At 44.5% G+C, this 25,210-nt stretch overlaps 1 protein-coding gene across 13 annotated transcripts in view; it reads right to left on the bottom strand.

The window, feature by feature from the left end:
• The window catches only part of ADAMTSL3 (ADAMTS like 3), a 376,400-nt gene that overhangs the window by 44,516 nt on the left and 306,674 nt on the right, over positions 1-25,210 (bottom strand). For 10 of the 13 annotated variants that reach the window (XR_015149981.1, XR_015149982.1, XR_015149986.1 and 7 more), the window contains exons 22-24: positions 23,586-23,713; positions 20,854-20,982; positions 2,822-3,004 (exon numbers count right to left, since the gene is read on the bottom strand). Coding sequence is in view for 4 of the 13 variants with exons in the window: in XM_086364278.1 (XP_086220404.1) it covers positions 2,822-3,004; positions 20,854-20,982; positions 23,586-23,713 (440 nt within the window). In the remaining 9 variants the exon portion in view is untranslated. The remainder of the gene's footprint in view (positions 1-2,821; positions 3,005-20,853; positions 20,983-23,585; positions 23,714-25,210) is intronic. The other 3 variants (XR_015149983.1, XM_086364280.1, XM_086364279.1) reach the window with 1 other exon arrangement.

Genomic DNA, 25,210 nt, shown 5'->3' with positions numbered 1-25,210 from the left:
CCTTATGGATGGTAGCCAGCCAGACTGCTCTGTCCACAGGATTCCCAGGCGACAACACTGGAGCGGGTTGCCATTTCCTCCTCCAGGGGATCTTTCTGATCCACGGATTGAAACTGGGTCTCCTGAATTGCAGGTGGATTTTTTACTGCTGAACCATCAGGGAAACCCATTTATGTCTCTGGGTTCCTCTAACTGCCAACAAGAAAAGCCATGGAGAAAGCTCCTTCCATCATCCCCTTAGTTCAGCAGTGCGTTCTATAATCTCATACCAGTTCTGCCATTGATCCAATATTATCCATTTATGAGACACATATTTAATACTTACACCTATCTGAGGTGCTGGAGATACAAAGGGGAAGTAATGAATGATAGCTCATGTCGGTCTAGCTGACTTCTGTGATTAACTCTTAATCGCTTCCAAACTCTGGGGGGAAAGAGGAGCATTATTTATTGAGTCTTAAACCATCGCAACTTGAAGCTCATTCTGATGTCAAGAGTTTGCTGAGCTCCAGATATTATCCCTAAAGACAGCAGCAGAAGCATCCAAATGCCATCCTGTGCCAGGGGCTCACTGCAATGACCTTTCCCAAACTATAATACTGACTCCACCGATTAGTAATTATTGAGCACCTGCTGGGTGCCTCATACTATATTATATTCTTAGGGCACAAAAGAAACATTAGACATGGTCTCTAGCATGAAGGGACCCACAATTTAGTGGAGGAAACAACTGGAGACTAATGTGTGTCAGGATTCAGTCAGGGACTAAGCAGTGAGAAAGGAGAGGTCCAAAACAATCAGAGAAGGATTCACATAGGAGATGAGAATTCAGGTAGCTTAAAGGACGGTGAAAGAGCTAATTCTTAGGTAGATCAATAAGAAGACCAGGACCCTCAAGGAGGAGAAAGGGACAAACTTTTTCTACATTCCTTGTCTTAGTCACTTAAGACATTTTTTCTTAAGCTCTGAGTTGCTACAACAATCTATTTCCCCTAAGACTAACTTTCTTTAAGCCCAGAGCTAACATTACTTTGCCAACAAAGGTCCGTCTAGTCAAGGCTATGGTTTTTCCATGTATGGATGTGAGAGTTGGACTATAAAGAAATCTGAGCACCGAAGAATTGATGCTTTTGAACTGTGGTGTTGGAGAAGGCTCTTGAGAGTTCCTTGGACTACAAGGAGATCCAACCAGTCCATCCTAAAGGAGATCAGTCCTGGATGTTCATTGGAAGGACTGATGTTGAAGCTGAAACTCTGGCCACCTGATATGAAGAGCTGACTCATTGGAAAAGACCCTGATGCTGGGAATGATTGAAGGCAGGAGGAGAAGGAGACGACAGAGGATGAGATGGTTGGATGGCATCATCAACTCGATGGATATGGGTTTGGGTGGACTCCAGGAGTTGGTGATGGACAGGGAGGCCTGGCGTGCTGCAGTTCATGGGGTGGCAAAGAGTCGGAGCGGTGAGTGACTGAACTGAACTAATGATTATATAACAACAATGTATCTTGCTTGAGGACATGTTTCTCCTTCTTAAGAAAAACCTTCTGACTATTCCTGTTATTTTAAGATGTATGTTGTGGGAGTGGGTCTAGAAAGACCTTTAAAACCTTGAGATATTCTTTTAATCTATTGCTAGTAATCAATTGAAAAAGTATATAAAGCTACACCTGAACTGGTGAGTGGGGGCACTCTCCGCCCGCTTCTGATGTCTATGTCAGAAGCTTTCTCTGTCCCTTTTTCACTGTAATAAAACTTTGGCCATATGAAGTTCTGAGTGACTGAAACTGTGTCTTTGGTCCTGAAGCAAAATTCTCTCCTTTGGAGATCATGAATCCGGCACTCTTCACCGTAAGCTAGGCCACTTCTTCCTGGGAGAGCAGTATGAATGGAAGCCAGATTTCCAGAGTAAGCTGCATGGTGTGTGTGTGGTGTTGGATCACAGTGCGGGAAAGTGCATTGCCTAGAACAGAGTTTAGTGCTAGCTTAGAACAGAGGCCAGGGTTATAAATTAAGGACATGTAGAGCCAGAATCAGAGAAGGCAATGGCACCCCACTCCAGTACTTTTGCCTAGAAAATCCCATGGACGGAGGAGCCTGGTAGGCTGCAGTCCATGGGGTTGCTATAGTCAGACACGACTGAGCGACTTCACTTTCACTTTTCACTTTCATGCCTTGGAGAAGGAAATGGCAACCCACTCCAGTGTTCTTGCCTGGAGAATCCCAGGGACAGGAAGCCTGGTGGGCTGCCATCTATGGGGTCGCACAGAGTCGAACACGACTAAAGCAACACAGCAGAGTCAGAATGGGCTTCCCAGGTGGTGCTAGCGGTAAAGAACCTGCCGGCCAAATGCAGGGGATGAACGAGATGTGGGTTTGATCCCTGGGTTGGGAAGATCCCCCTGGAGGAGGACATGACAACATACTTCAGTATGCTTGCCTGGAGAATCCTACAGTCAGAGGAGCCTGGTGGGCTACAGTCCATGGGGTCACAAAGAGTCAGACAGGACTGAAGCAACTTGGCACACAAGCACACACATAGAGGCAGCATATGAAGGATCTTGATTCTGGGCAGAAAGTTTATATCTCATTGTAGGTTCTTAGGCAGAGAAGCAGCAGCAAGGCAGTCACAGCCTTCTGAGAGAAGAACAGGTAAGATAGAGTATTAGATTTAGCGCCTGTTTGTAAGTAGACAGTGACAGCAATAGTTAAAACCATATAACGTCCACTTGTTTACTCCTTGACTTCAGAATCCACAAAACCGGGTCCTACTTCGCACATATTATAGGAAGCACTTGAAAACAAGGACTTGGTGCTTACCCAGCAAGTGGAGGACAGATGTTGCCATTGCCTTTCCAAGGGCATTGGTGGCTGTGCAGACATAGGTTCCTTCATTTTCAAGGGAAAGGTTCTGCAACAACAGGGATCCATTGAAAAGCAAGGAAATATTTTCACTCAGAGATCCTCCTTTCTTCAACCAAGTTACATTAGGCTGAGGGACACCTTTGGAATAAAAACAGATATGACAAAGGCAAATTCCTTTAGGAACAGAGACACAGAATCACATGACAAATACCATTTAGCATTCTGGCCACAAGCCAGCAAATGGGTTTCATCGCAAGTAATAGGAAACACGGCTCTTTCTATTCCTACCCCTCCTCTATGGCAGGCGAGGGATGCTGCTGAAGCAAAGGGCTTGGGTCAGCTGAAGATGGGGGTAGTTTACATCTAGGAGTCAAAGAGCAGGAGCCAAAGAGGGTGGGCTTGCTCTGCACTGGAAAGTGAGAGTAGGCTGAAGTTGAGTAAAGGTAATGCAAGACTGGTTGGAAAAGAGGAGCTGATGAAGCCAGATCAATGTGGAGGCAGAGAAACAGAAATTCCTAGCAGTGGGTTGTCGCAAAGAAGGTTTTCGGAAACAAAAATATCAAATATGGATCATTAAGTGGCCCACTATGCACATGCAATGTGACATTCCTCCTTCAGGAAGAATACAAAATCTTTAGGAAATAGATTTTGCTCATCCCCACTTTTGTGAAAGAGGATAACATCAGGGAACACAAAGAAGGGTTGCGTTTTACATTTGGGTCAGTGTGGGGTGAACAGACTGTACGTGACATCTCGGGACACAGGGAGGAACATGAGGGATTGAAAGAATTTCTTCCCTTACATCTTGAGAAGTCTCGAAGTCTCAGCAGTTTGCTGGGCTTTGGGGTGTGAAGCTCAGAGGAATCGCATTAGGTTCCTTTTTTAAAAAATAAGTCCATTTGCATTTTTCTAAATTGGTGTCTTTTTATTTATTTATTTATTTTTTGGTCGCACTGTGTGGCATGTGGGATCTTAGTTCTCTGACCAGGGATTGAGCCCCGGCCCCCTGCATTGGAAGCACAGAGTCCTAACCACTGGACCACCTTGGAAGTCCCTCATTTGATTCTTAAGAGCTGGGTGACCTTGGATGATGTCTGAGATCCAGCAAGGTTATTGGTTTTGAGGATGTCTCATCTTCCTGCAGTGCTCTGCCTAGAGAGACTGGCAGACACCGCAAGGCTTTCTGACAAAAAAGAGATGTCACTGCTCTAATTATGAAATCTGCTATGCATCTCACAAAAGGCAAAACACATGCTTCATGAACCCTTAGATTCTCACAGTCTTTTTCCAACTCTGGGGAAGCAGCCATTGTTAGCTTTGTCTTACAGCTAAGGAAGCTGGTCAAGGCAAAACCAGCCCAGAACCTAAATTTCCAGAGAAGTGCTAATCACAGGTGTACTTATCTTTTGTTGGTGTTTCTTTTCAAATATAAACACAAGGAGAGGTTAAAATTCCCTAAGGACACCAGCTAGCACACCTTGGATCTGAAATTCACACCCATGCACTTTCCTCCAGAACTTACTTCTTAACCAGAGTGTAGGTAGGTCCTGTGTATTTCTTGATAGATTATTAGGCATCTTATATTTTTTACTTCCATAGTAAGCAGGCTCTTTTAAAATATATTTTATAGTTGTTTATTGTTCACAATTAGGAAAGCAATAAACACTGGCATATTTATATGGTATCTAATCATCTTACTAAAGTGATTATTTTGAATAGTTTTCAAGTAATTTTCTTCATTTTTAATAGTAAACAATCATATCACCTCTATGTAATGACAATTTTATCATTTTTTCCTATATTTATATCTATGAAAGTGAAAGTGTTACTCACTCAGTCATGTCTGATTCTTTGCAACCTCATAGACTGTAGCCTGCCACGCTCCTCTGTCCACAGAATTCTCTAGGCAAGAATACTGGAGTGGGTAGCCATTCCCTTCTCCAGGGGATCTTCTAGACCCAGGGATCGAACCCATGTCTCCTGCGTTGCAGGCAGATTCTTTACCATCTAAGCCACCAGGGAAGCCCTATGTATTTTTCTATTAACTATTGCATTGTATTAACTAAAGTCTCTAGAACAATGTTGAATAATAAGTTAGAGCAGGCACATTTCTCTCGCTTCCAACTCTAAAGGGAACATTACTGTTTTATCCTTAAGCAGGTGGTTTGCTTTTGTTTTCTGATAGTTGTCAAATCAAAGAAATTTCCTTGTAACTCTAACTCACATGGAAATTTCTAAAACTTTGAGTTAGTATTTGTGAAACAGGGAAAGTGTTAGTCACTAAGTTGTGTCTGTCTGAATCTTTGCGACCCCATGGTCTGTAGCCCGCCAGGCTCCTCTGTCTATGGAATTCTCCAGGCAAGAATACTAGAGTGGGTTGCCATTCCCTTCTCCAGGGGATCTTCCCAACCCAGGAATGGAACTCAGGTCTCCTGCATTGCAGGTGGATCCTTTACTGACTGAGGCATCAGAGAATTGGCTTTTAAAAAACTTAAAATATTTAAACCTATTTTCTTTTGAGTACAGCTTTGACTATATATCTTATACTTTGAAATGAAATAAATCATTACCATTATTTCATTCATTCAAAAATGTTTACAAAATCCTACTCTGTGTGAGACCCTGTGCTGGAACTAAGAATATGATGTGCACTAGGTTTCCTCATGAAACTCAATTTTAGAAGGGGGCTTTGCGGGGGAACAGGTGATTGCAATAACATGACATAAGGGTTCTGATAAACACTGATGTCACTGGCACATAAAAACTGTATTTAATGCAGACTGGAGAGAGGGCTAAGATTTTAACATGCAGGAATAGCTAAGCTAATACATGAGGACAAGGGGGTGGGAATTGGGGGAAAATTGTTTTACATAGAGGGAATGGTGTACAAAAAGGCATAGACATGAAGGAAAATATAATGCATTGGGAGAATCATAAATTGAGTTTTTTTATGACTGAAGTTTAAAGTACATGGAGTGGGAGTAAGGAGAGATGACTAAATAGGTAAGCAGGTGCCCATAAAATGAAAATTTATTATTATCCATAGTAAGGAGTTTGGTGGAATTTATCCTGAAGGAAATAGAAAATGGCTTAATTATTTGAAGCAGTGGTAAAATATCAGATTGGTGCTTTAGAAACATTGCCCTGGATGTGATGCAAATGGGGAAGAGTCAGGCAAGGATCAGCAGGACCAGTTAGGTGGTCACTGAACCAACTGAGGTGAGACACAAAAGGGTGGGAGTAGGGGGACTAGAGAGAATAGATCAACTTGGTAAATGCTCAAGAAGAAAAACCATAAAAAAAAAAGAAGAAGAAGAAAAACCAATAGGACTTGGTGACTGATTTGATACAGGGGAGTGAAGGAGAAAAAGGATTTAAGGAGGACATGCAGATAGCGGGTGGTACCATTAACTGAAACAGGGAAAATAAGAGGAAGAGCAGACCTGCATAGAGAATTCGATAAACGTTTTCTTTTAAAATAACTGCATTTTATTATTATTTTTTAATTGGGGTACACTGCTTTACAATGTTGTGTTAGTTTCTGCTGTATAGCAAAGTGAATCAGCTTCATGTATACATACATCCCCTCCCTCCCAACCCGCGCCCCCATCCCACCCCTCATCCCATTCCTCTAGGTCATCATGGAGCACTGAGCTGAGCTCCCTGTGTTATATAGCAATTTCCCACTAGCTGTCTATTTTACGCATGGTAGTGTATGTATGTCAATCCTAATCTCCCAGTTTATCCCACTTTTCCATTCTCCCTACCCCATGTTTATATGTCAGTCATAAAAAGGAATGAAATTGGGTCATTTGTAGTGGATGAATCTAGAGTCTGTCATACAGAGTAAAGTAAGTCAGAAAAAGAAAAATAAATATCAAATATCATATATTAACATATATATGTGGAATCTAGGAAAATGGTACAGATGAATCTATTTTGAAGGCAGGAATAGATAATATGATAAGTTGCTGTAAACGTTTTGAGGCCTGAGGGGCAGGCATCTAATTTAAGACACACTTGTAGGAGCCTGCTGGAACACTCCAGGGACAAGGCCCGGCAGGTGACACCGTCATACTCTCCCTTTGCCGTGCTCCGGAGGTCCAGAATCTCCCAGGAGAAAGCTTATACTCAAGTTGGCCCTGACTTTGCGGGTGTCATCTAGAGGACACCTCTGGATCACCTGACTCTGGAGGACAGGGGAACCTGTAATAAATGGAGTCACCTGGAAGAGAGCTTATACTCGTATCTGGCACCCTGATTTCTGTGACTGTGGTCAGGGGACACCTCCACATCACGTGGCTCTGGTGGCTAATGGGGCTTATACTTGTGGGTCCCAGAGGATTCTGAAGAGTGGAGAAACAGTTCTTAAACTCCCCCAGGGCACAGCGAGAGGCCAGAGACCCAGGTGCTCCTTTTTCCTTGAAGGAAGCCTATTAGCTAAGCATCCTGACTATGTCTATGGAACAGGTTTCTGACAAAAAATCCCTTCCAAAGACTACTAAGGCTGGGAGCTGTCTTCAAGCTCACCCTCTGCCATGCTCCGTGGTGCCGGTGCTCCCTGGAAGCAAGCTTTACTGTGGGTGGAAGTGAAAGTGTTTGTTACTCAGTCGTGTCCGACTCTTTGTGACCCCATGGACTGTAGCTCACCAGGCTCTCTGTCCACGGAATTCTCCAGGCAAGAATACTGGAGTGGGTTGCCATTTTCTTCTCCAGGGGATCTTCCTGACCCAGGGATTGAACCTGGGTCTCCCGTATTGCAGGCAGACTCTTTACCAACTGAGCCACCAGGGAAGACGTTACTGTTGGTACCCTGGTGTATATATATACATATATATATATATATATTATACTGGAGTACAGTTGATTAACAATGTTGTGTTAGTTTCAGGTGTACAGCAAAGTGATTCAGTTATACATGTACATGTATCTATTCTTTTTCAAATTCTTTTCCCATTTAGGTTGTTACAGAATACTGAGCAGAGTTCCCTGTGCTGTACAGGAGGTCCTTGTTGGTTATCTATCTTAAACATAGCACTGTATATATGTTGATCCCCAACTCCCAGTCTATCCCCCTCCACCATACCCTTTTGGTAACCAAATGTTCTCTTAGTCCATGAGTCTATTTTTGTCTTCATCTGTATCTTGTACCATGGTTTTTGTAGCTGCCACCCAGGGGATGTACCTTGATCTGGTGGCTCTGGTGGCCAGGGATGGGGGGGAGCAGGAACAGGGCTGGGATGAAGCAGTGGGAGGATAGGGAGGTGTAGGGGGTGGGGGGATTGCATTCCTAGGTCCCATGGGACTGTGCCAATCAGAGAGATGGTTCTTGGCAGGCTACCACCTCCTGAGCACTGCCCAGGCAGTGCACTGAAACACACCCCCAGCCTTTCTAAGGAGGAGGTCTCTTTGCTTGTCCTGGAGCTTTGGTCCGAGGGCTGGCTTCAGGCCTGGCTCACATTCAGTGGCCTGTGTAGCTGCTTTTAGGGAAGGTAGGCTGTCAGCTGTAGTGGCCTCTTGGCACTTGCCCTCCGACTCACTCCATCTCACCAGCATCACCCAGAAAAGCAGCTGACATGCTCATTTGGAGCCCTAATTTCTGCAACTGCCACTCAGGGGACACCTCCAAATTTTCTGACCCTGGTGGCCATCAGAGTCCACATTTCCAGTCCCCCAGGACTGTGTATGTCTGGGTATGTAGCGAAAACCTGATCCTGAGGGTCTCGCTTCCAGCTTGCCTGAATCTAGGTGATGAGAGTCTCCCTGTGGGACACAGACAGGTCTTGGCACGTCCTTAGTTATGAAAAGGTGTTAAAAATACAGCAGGCTGAGGAGGGGAGGGGAGTTTTGGGGAGAAAAGACACACGTATATGCACGGCTAAGTCCCTTCACTGTTAACCCCAAACTATCACAACATTGTTAATTGGCTATACTCCAATACAAAATTAAAAGTTTTTTTTTTTTTTTTTTAAATACTGTAGGCTGCTTTGACAAGCACAAATGTTAGAGAGACAATCGGGAGCTGAGCTGAATGACAAATTCATCTGCATGAGGCTGCTCCTTCAAAACTGGGACATGTGGTTGCTTCAGCTACTGTACAGAAGCCAACACAGAGACACAGAGCGGTTGAATGGATGAAAAATGAAGAGCCATCCACATGCTGTCTACAAGAGACTCCCTTTAGATGTAAGAAGGGCAGTCCAAGAGGGAGGGGATATATGTGCATATACGGCTGATTCATTTTGGTCTACAGCAGAAACTAACACAACATTGTAAAGCAACTACACTCTAAGAAAAAAAAAAAGAAATTGTTCTTCTCTAAGTATATAACTCTGGCTGTCTTCTAAAGAGGGTGATGCTTTTCCTTTAGAACACCTTGGAAGGTTTAGCTGCATGCTTGTGTAGGCAGGGGCTGTATAAGACGGAGAGAACTTCAAGTTCCCACGGCAATCCCAGGAGGTTAGGGGTGAGGGCAGGAAGGCTGTGGGTGAGCAAGAAAAGGGAGGAGTAGGGCTGAGAGAGGTAACATGCCTTTGTCATGACCCCTGAATCTTTGGCTTTTCTTGAAATATTTGCCAAATGCTTGGTATTCATGGATGTCTTACTATGAACAGGAACTTGTCAAGGAAGTGAGTTGTGCATTCTTGGCTGATGGAGGGCAAAAGAGAGACCACAACAGGTCTGTGTCAGAGTGAATGAGAAGCAGAGGGTTCAGGGCAGTGCAAGCTCCCCAAGAATGATCGGAAGTCAGTTCCCGAAGGCTTTGGAATCTCCAAACCCTGCAAATTAGAGGGATCATAGATCATTCCACTTCATTTGTTGTTCACTGAAGGATAATTGCTTTACAACAGTGTCTTGGTTTCCGCCATACATCAACACAGATCAGCCACAGGTCTGTGTCTCCTCCCTCTTGAACCTCCATCCCGCCCCTCTAGGTTGTCACAGAGCCCTGGTTTGAGTTCCCTGAGTCACATGGCAAATTCCCACTGGCTATCTGTTTTACATATGGTACTGTATATGTTTCCATGCTACTCTCTCCATTAACTCTCTCCTTCCTCTCCCCCCGTGTCCACACGTAGAGATAATTCCACTTTAAACCTAAAACTCAGCATGGCAAGGGGTATATAGGACACTGAGTTTACACAGATTGTGATGTTCTACACAGATAAGGGATTTCAGAAAATAAAGCCAGAGTTGGCAAGTTTGTAGATGTCGAAGGGGAGACAAAGGTCTCTAGCACCGAGGGAAGGAGCATCTCAATACCTAGAGCATCACCACCACACATGGGGATGTTTTCCAGGAACTGCAGAGGCTGGGAGAAACTCGGGCAGAATTCTTTATGGCTTTTCAAACCTACAAATGTTTGCTCTGTTGAAAAAGCTATAAAATATCAGAAATAGTTTAAACTTATTTATCTAACCTCAAAGACAGGCTATTTCCCTCAAGACTTACAGCTCTGAAATATTCAATGTTCTCTTTCCACAATGCTGAAATCATTTTTGGAAGGCAAATGTTATGGGGGAAAAAAGTTCAGATCTGGAGGGGCTATGAAACACGTGTTGTAAAACGTCTGCACCTCTGGGGTGCCTTTAAAATAGTCACTGTTTAAAAACACATTTCCTTCATCCTTGAAAGGCCTTGAAATATTCTACACTATAAAATCCTTTGGCCTCTTCAGACTGCTCTAAAATGCTAGATTTTTCTGTCAATGGATCACATACATTATACTTGTATGTTTTGTTCATTGGTTTGTTTCCTCCAGCTACTCAACACTCAGAAAATATTCTGTATTTTTTTCCCACATATGAAAATTGAAAGTTTAGGCTACCATTACTCTCCTCCAGGGGATGTGAAGAAATGATGGTGCTGGTTTATAAGATCAGAGGTGAATCGAATACAGTGTAGGCAAGGCACAAAGGGAGTCATTACTAATAAAGGAGACAAATAAACAAGAGTCCACAGTTTCACTGTCAAAGAGAATATCTCAAAGCTACTAGCACAAAGGGTAGACACCCTTCTCCACTGTGGGGTCTCCACAGTGTATGACATTCTGCAAAGCATTTTCTTCTTCTGAGTTAGTTGTAGACCCTTTTGTTCTTTTGGCAGTAAATACAGTAAAACTATGGGTTTTGGTTATAAAGGACCATCCATCGATGACGCCATATCCAGAGTGTGTGTGTGCACTCAGTCGTGTCTGACTCTTTGTGACCCCATCGGCTGCAGCCCACCAGGCTCCTCTGTCCATGGGATTCTCCAGGCAGGAATACTGGAGTGGGTTGCCACACCCTCCTCCAGAGGATCTTTCTGACCCAGGGATCGAACTTGCATCTCCTGTGTCTCCTGCATTGGCAGGTGGATTCTTTACCACTGAGCCACCTGGGAAGCCATATCCAGAACTTCCTCCACATACAAGGCTATGGCTTTTACTATTCAAAGAATTCTTTCAAATAGAGGAAGTACTTCCTCTTTTCTAGTAAAATGATGTCAACAGACTGGTATAATCAGGTTCCCAAGTAATTTGATCTGAGGACCTTAGAGACAACCTGGGTCATCAGATCAACCCCCAGTTTCATCATCAAGAGTCCTTCCTCAAAGGTTTCTTTTTAAAATTGTGTTTATTTTTTCACCCCAGCTTGATGTTTTTTTTTCTTTAAAAAATTTTTTTGGAAGATAATTGCTTTACAACATTGTGCTGCTTTCTGTCATATCCTCAAAGGTTTTGAAAAGGAGATTCTTGGGACTTCCCTGGGGGTCCAGCGGTCAAGAATCCACCTTGCAGTGCAAGGGACTTGGGTTTGGTCCGTGGGTGGAGAACTAAGATCCCACGAGCCTCGAGGCAACAAGTCTGAGCACCACAACTACTGAGCCCACTTGCTCTGAAGCCCGGGTGCCACAACCAGACAATCCAGGCGCCACAAGGAAAGATCCCGGGTGCTGCAACTGAAAGCCAATGCAGCCAAATAAGTAAATACTACAAATGAGCTTTTTCTGCCACAGAGGAAGGGTGCCAGCAAGTCCTCTTCCTAGTGTGCTCATCCTTGACCTCTCAACAGCCCTGAACGCCCACTCTGCATGGGACCAAGCAGTTCTCTTTAGTTCCGACAGTCACATCTTGTGAGTACTACGTTGTATCTCATAGTTCATGACAGACATATCTCAGTTCACTGCTGGACAGTGTCTGCCAGGGTCCCATTTATAGTCTGGAAAGGGCCTGTGAGAGTCATACTATTATCTCAAAACCAAAACCCCTCCAGTGTTCCCTGAAGAATAAGAGTCAAAGTCAAAGCTGGTGCAAATCAAGCATAGTGATAACACACTGGAGTTAACCAGTGGTGAAAACCACTGACCCTGACACAGGGAATCCCTCAACAGCTCAAACGGGGACAGTCTTGGGACACTGGAGGTCCTTCCTGGTATACTCCAATTCTTGTAATCCATCAGTATAACACTGGGACGTAAATGAACAAGTAGCTTTGATATGTCCCTTAAAAGGGACATAAACAAAAAGCTTTGATTATGTCCCTACATTAATTGTACGGCTTGTTTGGCAGTCATGTACCATGACCTACAAGTTGATCTTCCTCCTGCCCCCACCAAATCCCACAGAACCTCATGTGGGTGGTGTCAATGGAGCTCCCGGGGTGAAACCTCAAGGCTCGGTTGACTCCCCAAGGTTCCCTTTCCTCCTCTCTCAAGGCATCGACTCTTCTCTTGTGTCTCTGAGCTGCTCCACTTCCTCTGTGAAGTGGTTCCCTTCTCCTTAGGAATGATGGGGAGTAAGATTCAGTTTCCCCAGCTCCGTAGCTTTGACTCTTCTTGGAGGAGAAAAGACAAAAGCCCTTCAACGTGCAGGTACTGCTGCTCACAGCAACTCCTTCTCCAGCCCGGAGACCCTCACTGTTTTCATGTAACTGTGTGTAATGCTAAGATTTTCTGTGTGTCTTCCTCCCCTCTTATCACTTGGAAAATTTCTACTAATTCTTAAAGCTCTCTCTTAAGGCTGCTCTTCATGACCCTCTCTGGCCCTGAAGCTGAGTTCTCCTTTGCGGAACTGTGAACGTGTTGACATGCCTGATTCCACCTCCAGAACAAGCCCAGAGCATGGATCCCGCCCTGCCCTTTAACCCCAGCCTCCGGTTCACTCCTTGTTCCCCACTGTTCCCTGGGGGAGAGGCTCTCATTTTGAGAACATTTGAGGTAAGTTCCAGAAGACTTTTTGGCCCCATTTACTGGCTAAAGCACTGGTTCTTAACCTTGGCTGCATATCAGAATCGTCTTGGGAGCCTTAAAAAACCCCATTCTCAGGCCATATGGCAGAGAAATTAAATCAAACTCTCTCAGGGCAGAGGGGGATGGGGTGGGAGGTGACGTCCAGGCCTGAACTGACACTGTATGTGTCAGTTGCTCAGTCACATCTGACTTTTTTGTGACCCCATGGACTGTAGCCCATCAGGCTCCTCTGTCCATGGGATTCTCCAGGAAAGAATACTGGAGTGGGTAGCCATTGCCTCCTCCAGGGGATCTTTCCAGACCCAGGGATAAAACCCAGGTCCCCTGCATTGCACGAAGATTTTTTTATTGTCTGAACCATCAGGGAAGCCTCAAACTGACATTATTCATGATAATAAAATGACTTTTGTATATTACTTGCCAGTCATGAAAATAAGCACATGGGTGTTGAATTATCAAATACAGAACTAGGGGAAATAAATGAATGAAAAATAAGAAAAATTAAAGGGGCTCCTAAATTGAGATCCAACCAGTCCATTCTGAAGGAGATCAGCCCTAGGATTTCTTTGGAAGGAATGATGCTAAAGCTGAAACTCCAGTACTTTGGCCACCTCATGCGAAGAGTTGACTCATTGGAAAAGACTCTGATGCTGGGAGGGATTGGGGGCAGGAGGAGAAGGGGACGACAGAGGATGAGATGGCTGGATGGCATCACTGACTCGATGGACGTGAGTCTCAGTGAACTCCGGGAGTTGGTGATGGACAGGGAGGCCTGGCATGCTGCGATTCATGGGGTCGCAAAGAGTCGGACATGACTGAGTGACTGAACTGAACTGAAGGAAGTCCAATTCACAAAACTGAAAAAATGTGGCAGTCTTTTAGTTAGACTGTTATGTTGGGGGAGAAAGTTGGTTTATCCACTGGTCTGCTGATGGTACATAGAAGAGAGGTAGGTAGTTATTTGCAGGGAAGAGAATAAACAGGTACAATGTGAAATGACAAGCTCAAAGGCCTGTGGGTCAGCTGTTTTCACCATGTAAAGGGCTAAAGGTTACCATGGGGCTGGATGTCTGAAGTTTTCAGAACAGACACATATTGGTGGGACCGAAGACAAGAGCAGGTGCAGATATCTGGGGATGAAAGCAGTGTTCCTGATGACAGGACTGGCCCACAAGAGCTGCAGTCTGAATGCTTTAAGAGACGGCTGCTGCTGCCGCTGCTAAGTCACTTCAGTCGTGTCTGACTCTGTGCGACCCCATAGACGGCAGCCCACCAGGCTCCTCCGTCCCTGGGATTTTAAGAGATGGCAGGACTCTGCAGATACAGAAGCCCAAGCACACGGCTCTTTTGCAGTAAGAATGAAATTTGCCAGGTGCTTGAACAGCCCTTTCTGTTTTTCATTCTGCACATCTAGCTCTTAATACCGTATTCCAGCATTTCTTTTTTTAAATTTATTTGGCTGCACTGGGTCTCTGCTGCAGCACACCGGTCTTTAGTCACATGGGAACTCTTAGTTGTGGCCTGTGAGATCTGGTTCCCTGAACAGCGCTTGAACCTGGCCTCCCTGCATTGGGAGCACAGGGTCTTAGCCACTGGACCACCAAGCAGTCCTCCAGCATTTCTTTCTACTTCTTGATCGTATAGAGACTCATGTTTCCTCCAAATGGGGAACTGAGATAGATCAAAGATGAGAAGAAAATCATGTTTCAAGGAGCATTCAGGATAGAGCTTTAGCAGATCCTCAAAGAATAGATAATTGGTTTAAAGTGAGCTTTTTCATCCAATAGACCAATAGCCCAAGTGTATCAGCCTTAGGTGAGGCAGTGGAGAGTCATTACCAGACCGGCTTGCCATGTTCCTTTCCTCCTACTGCAGACAAGTGGGAACCTCCATCCTCCTGGGGACGGGGTGGGGCAGACCTGGTCAGACCTCTGGCCTGGTGCTGGCTGGCACCCTGCAGGCCAGCCTCTTGGTGGACTCTGCCTGGAACCTAGCCCTCCCACACCAGACGGTCCTCCAGTGAGGTTGGGCCCTGGTTTTGCCCATGCCTGAGGCCCTGACACCTTGTCCCCAAGCTGCGGCGCCTCCTCAGGCCTGCCTCAGACCTCAGCCTTGACACTCTCCTCTCTGGTTAGATCACCTGGATCTCCATTTTGCTGCCTCAAGTCCAGAGCCTCGTCCTCCCTCCAGTTCCTCAAGAGTCACACAGACTTGGGACTAAATCTCAGCTCACGCATCTGAGCATGTTTACTCATTAGCGATACAAAGATAGCCATGATATTCATCTCACAGCCTGTTCAAGCTGACACATGTTAGGGACTCAAGTTAGGGTTAGGTTAAGGGCTACGTATTCTGAAAGTTATATGCAAAATGTTGTGGGTAAGTGTATTTTTCTGGAAAGAGAGTCTTTTGTGTGTTTGTTGGGGGGTGGGGAGCAGCGGGGCAGCCAAAGGGATTTGTGACCTAAAGATGTTAAATCACCGCCATTGGGTTCCACACCATACAGTATAAACCAACACTTGATGGGGGAAAATAACTGTCAGAGAGATGAGGCTGTGCTCAGGAATTCAAGCATATCATCTTGCTGCACAGCAAAAACTGTTCTCAAAATCCTCCCCTGGCATTATTAAAGCCAGTAAAGAAAAGCTAATAATTCAGTTACACATCAACAAAACTCTAGGTATATTTCACAGCATTCTAACTCTAAAAAAAACCCCAATTAAGAGAGTACCTTTAAAACTATATTTCTTCTGAAACGGATTTCCATCTCTTATATATGAAAGGCTTTCCTTCTCTCTGCTCAACTCATGGAGTACCCCGCCCCGATGTTCCTGGTTAGAACGCTGCGTCTACCATCTGCTGTACACATGCTGTGTGCACTCAATTTTGTACCTTCTACCCACTTATCATTTGAAAAGATCCTGATGCTGGGAAAGGTTGAGGAAAGGAGGAGAAGGGGAAGACAGAGGATGAGATGGTTGGATGGCATCATCAACTCAATGGACATGGGTCTGGGTGGACTCCAGGAGTTGGTGATGGACAGGGAGGCCTGGCGGGCTGCGGTTCATGGGGTCACAAAGGGTCGGACACAACTGAGCGGCTGAACTGAACTGAACCCACTTATCTCCCACAACCCCTCCTATCAGTAGGGAGCTGAAAAACGACAGGGATGTAGGGCTTAAATCTATACCACGCTAAAGCTTATATTTTTTAGAAGGCAGTTTGCCATATTTTGTTAGTTTTTCTTTAAACAACAAAGCATTACAGCTAAAGTTCTGTTCCCAAACTTTTTTCCTTCTTTTCTCTTCTAGCAGTACCAACAATCCTGACATTGGTACATACATGTCCTTTCCATGAAAGTTTGTATATTTTTGCCATATTCTCATATGCTCACAAATAAAATATATGATTGTGCCATGGGTTTTAAAACTTAACATGCTATTATATTGTGAGTATTATGATTATGATTTTAATAATATATAATTGAAATACTATAAAATTCACCCTCTCAAAGTCTACAATTCAGTGTTTTCTTAGTATATTCATAAAGTTGTGAAACCACCAGTCCTACATCATTTCAGAACATTTTCACCACCCCCAAAGAGACACCCATGCCTATTAGTCATTACTCTCCACTCTCCTGCATTTTCCTCTCCTTTTGGCCACTGGCAGCCTCCAATCTGTCTCTATGGACTTGCCCACTCTAGACATTTCATGGAAATGTAATCATATAATACGTGATCTTTCATGTCTGGCTTCTTTCACTTAACCCTGATTTTTAAAGATTCATCCATGTCTTACCACATGTCAATATTTCATTCCTTTTTATGACCAAATAAAATCTCATTGTATGGATATACTACATTTTGTCTACCTATTCATTAGTTGATGGATACTTAAGTTTCTTTGACTGTTTGACTATTAAAAAGAAAGTTGCTATGAGCATTTGGGTATGAGTTTTTGTGTGAACATGTGTTTTGATTTGTCTTGGGTAGATACTTAGGAGTGGAAGTGTTAGGTCATATGCTTAACTTTTGTGGAAACTGCAAAACTGTTTTCCAAAGCGTCTTCCTAGCTTAACCCCATTCCAAATCTGTGGACCAATAGAGTTTCTTAGAGACTGAAGAGGAGCCCAACACACAAGAATAGTTTAGAGCAGAGGCTCAGATCAGCCGCACTGCTAATGAGTTTAAGGGATAAGAATAACAAGCAACCCAACACAGACACCACAGAAAATTATAGGATAAATGATGTTCTTACTAAGCATTAACAGATGAAAAAATATGTAGCTATTGATATTTACTGGGCATTGTCCTCAGATGAGCTTCCCTTTCTTACCAGAAGGTGGCAGAGAGGGTGCAGTTTAAACTCCCACTTCCCTCATTTTTACAGGAAACTTTCTCTTTTTTTAAAGAATAAAACAATCACAATCTCCCAATTCATCCCACCTCCCCTTCCCCACTTGGTGTCCATACATTTGTTCTCTATGTCTGTGCCTCTATTTCTGTTTTGCAAATAAGATAATCGATACCATTTTTCTAGATTCCACTTATATGCAATAATACATAACACTTGTTTTTCTCTTTCTGACTTATTTCACTCTATATGACATAGCTAACTAATGAAAACCTACTATAGCTCAGGGAACCCCATTCAGTGCTCTGTGGTGACCTAAATGGGAAGGAAATTCAAAAAAAGAGGGGAAAATATACATATGTATACTGATTCACTTTGCTGTCAGTAGAAACTCACATAACATTGTAAAGCAACTACCCCCAATAAAAAATCAATTTAAAAAATAAAAATAAGACAAATAACACTTGCAACTTACAGCTTTTAACCTTAGAAATACAGATTCTCAGGTCCTATTATTTACTATCATTTATTAGAAAATCATGCAAGTGTGACTAGGGAGAATCACTATTGATATCTATACCACATGGGTTAAATAAAACATAAGCTATAAGAAAGAACCAATAAATCTGTCTAAAAGTTATGAATAGATGCTGCTACTGCTAAGTCACTTCAGTCGTGTCCGACTCTGTGCGACCCCATAGACGGCAGCCCACCAGGCTGCCCTGTCCCTGGGATTCTCCAGGCAAGAACACTGGAGTGGGTTGCCATTTCCTTCTCCAATGCATGAAAGTGAAAAGTGAAAGTGAAGTCGCTCAGTCGTGTCTGACCCTCAGCGACCCCATGGACTGCAGCCTTCCAGGCTCCTCCACCCATGGGATTCTCCAGGCAAGAGTACTGGAGTGGGGTGCCATTGCCTTCTCCTTATGAATAGATAAACCCACTCTAATTAGTATAAGCATTTTAAGGGCAACTGAAAAATAAAAATGTATACGTACCACAGATTGACAGGAATAATTACAATTTGCAACATGAAAGAAAATGTAGTTTCAGAAAGCAGTATTCAAGTTTGTCAATGTTATGATGCCCTCATCTATCAAATCAGAGACTGAATTAGATAATAGCCAAGGTCCCTTCTTCCACCAATACAGTCTATTTCCCATTTTAGAGAGGCAAGTAGGACAGACACGTGACTCACCTGTCATCATACACTAGGGTCACCATCTATATCTAAAAATATGAGTCTCCATGAACAGCTACGTTAGTTATGGCTTCTGTCCATAAGAAAACACAGTAAGTTCACTTCAGGCTTATTTAAAATGGCACACAACTCACAATGAGGTGTTTATTTTGAAAAGGAAAGGACTCCTGATGAGTTCCTGGGGTCTGGTCTGTAGGGGTGGCTGCCAGATAAAGAGAGACCAAATGGGCCCATTCCTAGGAAGAGCTGAAAGTGGGGCAGGGGCGGGGGAGGTGGGAGGGAGGAGGCAGAAGAGGCCCGAGGGAGTGTGAACTGTACAGGGTCCAAGAGGCTGCAGGAATCTGGAGTGGTCAGAGTCGGCCCACACACTGTTGGGGCCTGGCTGGAGAGTAAACCGCGACAAGTTTAATGGTGTTAGCTGCAGGCTTCCCTCCTGAAGAGTTTCCGCTGAATCCAGTCCCTGACCTATGACTGCAAATAACACATCTCACTCCTTCCAAAGGTTCATCCCCCACCAACCCCCGCCCCCTCCCCACCTCCAAGCCTAATTGTGAACTATTATGGGGAAATAAAAAGTTTAGAAATAATGTTAAAAGTTGAGGTTTCTCTTAATAGAAGTCAGATCTATTTTGCAGAATCCTCTGCAGGTGTAGGGCCATAGAAATTCTAGACATTTGTGGCTTGGCAAACTGCACAGTTCCATTCTGCTTTTCTCCTTCCTGCGGCCAGAGAATGCTGGCCCTTCTATAATGGTGGGTGTGTTTCGCCAGAAAACTCACATATTTGCGGGTGGAGTCAGTTTGGAGGCTGGAGGGATTTTTCAAAAGTCTGGGTAGGGACTTCAAACACTGCAGGGACTTACAAAGGGTGAAAAATAATACATCGGGGGTGAGCAAATTTCCACTGTTGGTGAAGCCGGAGGTGCAGTTCCAGAAACATGACAGTTAAGTGACCATCACAGGGAGGCAGAGCCTCAGAGCTGCAAGGCTGTGCTCTAGAATCCTGCCATCACATGTACCTTTTCTGTGGTACCCGGACCAGCAGTAAGGGCTCCTCAGGTTACCCTGGGCTCTCTGGCCTTGGCGAGACTCATCTTAAGTGGCTGCAACTACAGGTATCCCAAAAGAATGTGGAAACCAGGCAAATACAGTTCTCTACAGAGAATTTCGGAGAAGGCGATGGCACCCCACTCCAGTACTCTTGCCTGGAAAATCCCATGGACGGAGGAGCCTGGTAGGCTGCAGTCCATGGGGTTGCTAGGAGTCGGACACGACTGAACGACTTCACTTTCACTTTTCACTTTCATGCATTGGAGAAGGAAATGGCAACCCACTCCAGGGTTCTTGCCTGGGGAATCCCAGGGACAGGGGAGCCTGGTGGGCTGCCGTCTATGGGGTCACACAGAGTTGGACACGACTGAAGCAACTTAGCACAAAGAATTTAATCAATGCACAGTCGAAAATAGGCATATGCAAGGTCACCTTAAAACAGTAGATCTTCATTTTGAGGAGTTTATGATATTGATCTCAGTTTGGGGATGCACAGGCTCAGTTTAAGTCTTAAGAATCAGTGGTTTAAAGAGATAGAATGGCCCTAGATTAAGATGAGATCGGATGAAAATGTAGTTTCTCTTAAAGAAAAGATGAATCAGTTAGAACGAAGGTTTATCGGCTGTTGCAAACAGAGCAGAAAGAGCCACCGAGGAATAGAATGGTGACGCTCAGCCAAGGACAGTCCAGGACAGACAGACTAGGCCAGAGGACCCTGACAGTCCCCCTTGCTGACTTGGCCTTCTCCAGCACAGCCTTGGTCAAGCTGGAGGACACAGCTAATGATTTCCCACACAGCTCCTCGCTCTGACTCTGTACTCTCTAGGCAATTACCTGCTAGAAGTTGGCCTTTTGTGCAGACGTGCCACAGGGACGGAGAGCTGTGGTCTGGCCAGTATGAACATGCCGGCTACAGGGAAGTTGTGTTCACATCCTCCTAGCCCTCACTGAGAATGAGTAAACTGTACTCTATCTTACACACGAGCCTTATGACCTGGTGTATGCTCGCTCTTGTGAGACAGATCTTCTGTCAGGGTACTGAAAAATCAGATTTTTAAGCCCACAGGACTGTCTGAGCTACCAAAATGCTAGCTGGCGCCTCCTGGCCACCCTGGGCTGGCCTGTGCCCTTGCACTATAAATGGCCACACTTACCTTTTACAGGACACTGTATGGTCACATTTGCTTGCAGGGGTGCCTCCACAAAGCCGCCAATCACAATGGAGAGATGGCCACGCTCTGGTCTGGTGATGTTTCTTCCAACAGACAAGATGACAGGGGCCTCTTAATTCAAAGGGAGCAGGAAACTCTGTTAGGTTCAGGCTTTTGCTCTGAGTGACCGCACTGCATTTGGTAAGCTCTGCCAAGCTCCTGGAGAGCAGGTGCAGACTCCTGGCTCGGTCCACATCCCCTGTGGTGCCCCACGGGGACTTGCACACTCACAGGCTGGAGGTGCTCAATGGACAGACGCACAGCTGAGATATCTACAAAGAGATATCTACAAAGAGATATCTACAAAGAGGCATTGCAACCACCATGTACAGACTGTGAGGATATTTTGGCTTTATAACCAAAACTGGGGATAAATTAAAGGATAAAATTAGGTGATAAATTAGAGGATTAAATCCTCTTTGATCATTTGAAAAAGAAGGAAGTCAGAAATTCATTTGGAGAAAGGCATGGCAGGGCAGGAGTGACATCTCTATGATGCATCCTTGGATGAGTAAAGGCAGGACCAAAACACACCAGGTCCTGGGACCATCTGACTCTCTTTCTGGAAGGAAAATGTGAATGAAACCTGCACCAAACTTGCATGGAAAAAAAATAATAAAAACAAGGTCATAAAGAATCAGGAACTCATTCATAGACTTTTACTTTCCTGGATTTTAAGAACCATGTACTTTTACCAGATTCATTTATGAAGTCATTCAGGAAATATACTCTGTGCCTGGGCTGGACAATGGAAATACCAAGTTGGAACACAAACATTCCTGTCCTCAATCAATTCAGAGACTGGTGGGAGACACCACTACCATTACAGGGTAATGGGTGATGAGGTAGAGAAAGGTGCTAGTTGCCCATGGGTCTCTCAGGAGTATGTAGGGGTCTACCAATTACAGGGTAATGGGTGATGAGGTACAGAAACGCGCTGGTTACCCAGGGGCCTCTCAGGAGCATGTAGGGGTCAGGGAAGGCCACAGTCCTCTACCATAGAGCTACTGCCATGGCTGGTTTCCCTCCTCCACCTTAGCATGTAAGTGCTTGGAGGGAGAGGCCATGTCATATGTCTTTTGGTTGAGGGGGCTGTGCTGGGTCTGCACTGCAGCACACAGGCTTCTCTGATTGTGGCACACAGGCTCAGTGGTTGCAGTGCGTGGGCTTAGTTTCCCAGAAGCATGTGAGATCTTGGTTCCCCAACCAGGGATTCAACCCACACCCCCTGCATTGGAAGGCAGATTCTTAACCGATGGGCCACCAGGGAAGTTCTCACATATTTCTTTACTTTTTTTTTTTATCACTAATGCATAGCAAGTGAAAGAGTAACAACATTTAGCTGTTTGGTAACCATGTCTTCTGCAGAAGAGAATTTGGGAATGATCATGTTCAGGTGACCAAATGTTCCATTTGTTCCTGGAGCGCCTGGGGCACTGAAACGGTATGCTCAGAGTTAAAAATACAGGGGCTCTTGGGCTGAGAAAGGACTGTCGTTGTCTTGTGTCCTCTGGCCCTTATGGCCTTGCACCAGCTCTCCCATGAATCTGGGCTATCCTGGGATGGACTTACAAGGAAACTTGCGAGCTGCAAGAGAGCCTTCTGTTCCTCCCAACAATCCAGAACCTCAAAACTGAGGTTTTCTGGAAAGGAGCAGATGCTCGAAGAGGAGAATCATCCAGGAGGATCAAGGCGCAGGAAATCAAGGTGTGAAGGCCCTACCATGGGAATGCAGCCAGGAGAGGGATGGGGCACCAAGCCATGCAGATTCAAGGAGCTTTGAAAATCAATTGGTCCCACCTCCTCAGATTATAGATGTGATGGACTGCCTACATCAATGCTTGGCTGTCTAAATGCTGGGTTCCAATCCCAGATAATTGTCTTTCTCCTCATCTTATCTTAATTATTTGAGCCATAGATACCAGAAACCACAGAGCAGAGAGTTGGAGGGTAACTTTCTTATTTGATTTTTGATCCCAGAACATGAGCCTGCTACAAGGAAGCATTGCTTACAACTTTGCCAGCTAAAAATATTCCTTCATCAAAAAGCACACTTTAATATTAAAATGAGTTTGTCTACCTCCTGGGACAATTTACACTAATTTACAATGACAATTTCCTGAAAGTGTTTTTAAGGATTGAGCAGAGGAGTGCCATTGGGAGGTATACGTCAACCTTTAAAGGATAATTATCTCTTTTGTTGGATGGTGGCATTTTAAAAACAAAAAGTCAGCACTATTAACACCACCAATTAAACTCCATCTTGTTAATTTCCAATTCTTAGAAAGTGAACTCTAGAGCAGCTGTTTTCAAAGCGTGGTCCTTAGGCCAGCAGTGTTGGCATAACCTGGGAACATGTTAAAAAGGCACATTCTGGGACTTCCCTGGTGTTCCAGTGGTTAAGACGCCTCGCTTCCAGTGCAGGGGTCATGGGTTTGATCCTAGGTTGGGGAACTAAGATTCCACTTGCCTCAAGGCCAAAAAAGTGCACATACTCAGACTCCACTCTAAGCCTGCTGTGTCAGAACCCCTGGGAATGGGGTCTGGAGATCTCTGTTTTAACATCCCCTTCCCTGGTGATTCTGCTGTGTGAAGCATGGAAACTGCTGCTCCAGAGTTTAATGTTAAAAAACCAAACCACACCCAGGCACTCCAGGCTGCATAACGGGCATTACCTGCATACAGCACAGAAGAACTTTCCACATCTGAACCGAGATGATTAGCTACAGCACATCCATATATTCCTTGGTCTTTCTTTGTAGGTTTCCGTATCTGCATTTTCCCCATTCCATCCAAAATGACTCTGTAGAACAGTTAGAAAGAGGATGTGTTCATGTGACACACTGAACTACTTGAGAATCACAGCGACCCACAGAGAATGAAGACATTGACTTTAGGCTGGCAAGGATCCAGAAGATAATCTTGTTGAGCTTCCTGCCTATAAGCAGACCACTATGTAGACTGGAGCTGGAGGAGGGAATGGCAACCCACTCCAGTATTCTTGCCTGGGAAACCCTATAGACAGAGGAACGTGGCAGGCTACAGTCTGTGGGGTCGCAAAGAGTCAGATACAACTTAGCGACTAAACAGCAACATATAGACTGGAGTGTGGAAAAGTCACTCTTCTTGGTTGAAACTCACTGAGATGGTAGAGCTGGACTATGCTCAGAGATCCAGACTTCTATCTCACTCTGCATGAGAACAGACTCTTCTGGATGGACTCAATGCTTAATTTACCACGTTTAAAAAAAGACAAACTAGTAAGTGTTAGTTTGCTGGAGGTTAAGCCCTCATTTTCTGCCCTAAGCCTTTCTAACAGACTACAGATGTGATTTTTTCAGTTCAGATTTTCACGCTGGAAGTGAGTGGACCTTTAGTTACTGCTCCCTGGCAATGGTTATTTTCTCATGGTAGGAAAAGTTCAGTGGAAGTAACAAAGCTACTGCTGCATTATATTGGGTTTTGAGCATGCTGTTAAGAATCAGGGCTATGCTGTGTGAACCCTTTATGGTTTCCCAATTATTGATATTCACAAACACCTGCATGTAAATACCACCTAGAAAATCAGAGCTGGTCAAGAGTATCCTCACAGGTGAGATACTGATTGAGGGGATGGGAAAGAATACTTGTTTCCCTTTAATTTTAATTTTTTCTTATTGATTTGAAGTTGCTAATAGATTATCTGGATCAGCAGTCCATATACTATTTTTTTTTACCTGCCTTCTTCCCACTTTACAGATCTTAGCACTATGGACTGTTCTGTTGTTGTTACTGTTCAGTGCCCAGTCATGTCCAACTCTTTGTGACCCCACGGACTACAGCACGCCAGGCCTCCCTGTCCCTCACCATCTCCCAGAGATTGCCCAAGTTCATGTTCATTGCATTGGTGATCCCATCCAGCCATCTCATCCTCTAATGCCCTCTTCTCTTTCTGCCCTCCATCTTTTCCAGCATCAGTCTTTCCAGTGAATATTCAGGTTGTTATCCCTTAAGATTGACTGATTGATCTCTTTGCTATTCAAGGGACTTTCAGAAGTCTTCTCCAGCACCACAGTTCAAAGGCATCAATTCTTTGGTGTTCTGCCTTCTTTACTTCTGCCTTCTTTACGTCCAGCTTTCACAACCGTATGTGACCACAGGGAAGACCAAAGCCTTGACTATACAGACCTTTGTCAGCAGAGTAATAATGCCTCTGCTTTTCAAAACACTGTCTAGTTTTGTCATCACTTTCCTGCCAAAAAGCAATCGTCTTCTGATTTCATGGCTGCAGTCACCGTCTGCAGTGATTTTGGAGCCCGAG

The sequence above is a fragment of the Bos grunniens genome, chromosome 21, assembly GCF_055505025.1.
Source record: "Bos grunniens cultivar Pamir isolate PY7600 chromosome 21, Bosgru_T2T1.0, whole genome shotgun sequence".
In the NCBI taxonomy this organism is placed as follows: domain Eukaryota; kingdom Metazoa; phylum Chordata; class Mammalia; order Artiodactyla; family Bovidae; genus Bos; species Bos grunniens.
The sequence above is the reverse complement of the archived record's forward strand: the minus strand, read 5'-3'. Positions and strand labels throughout refer to the sequence as shown.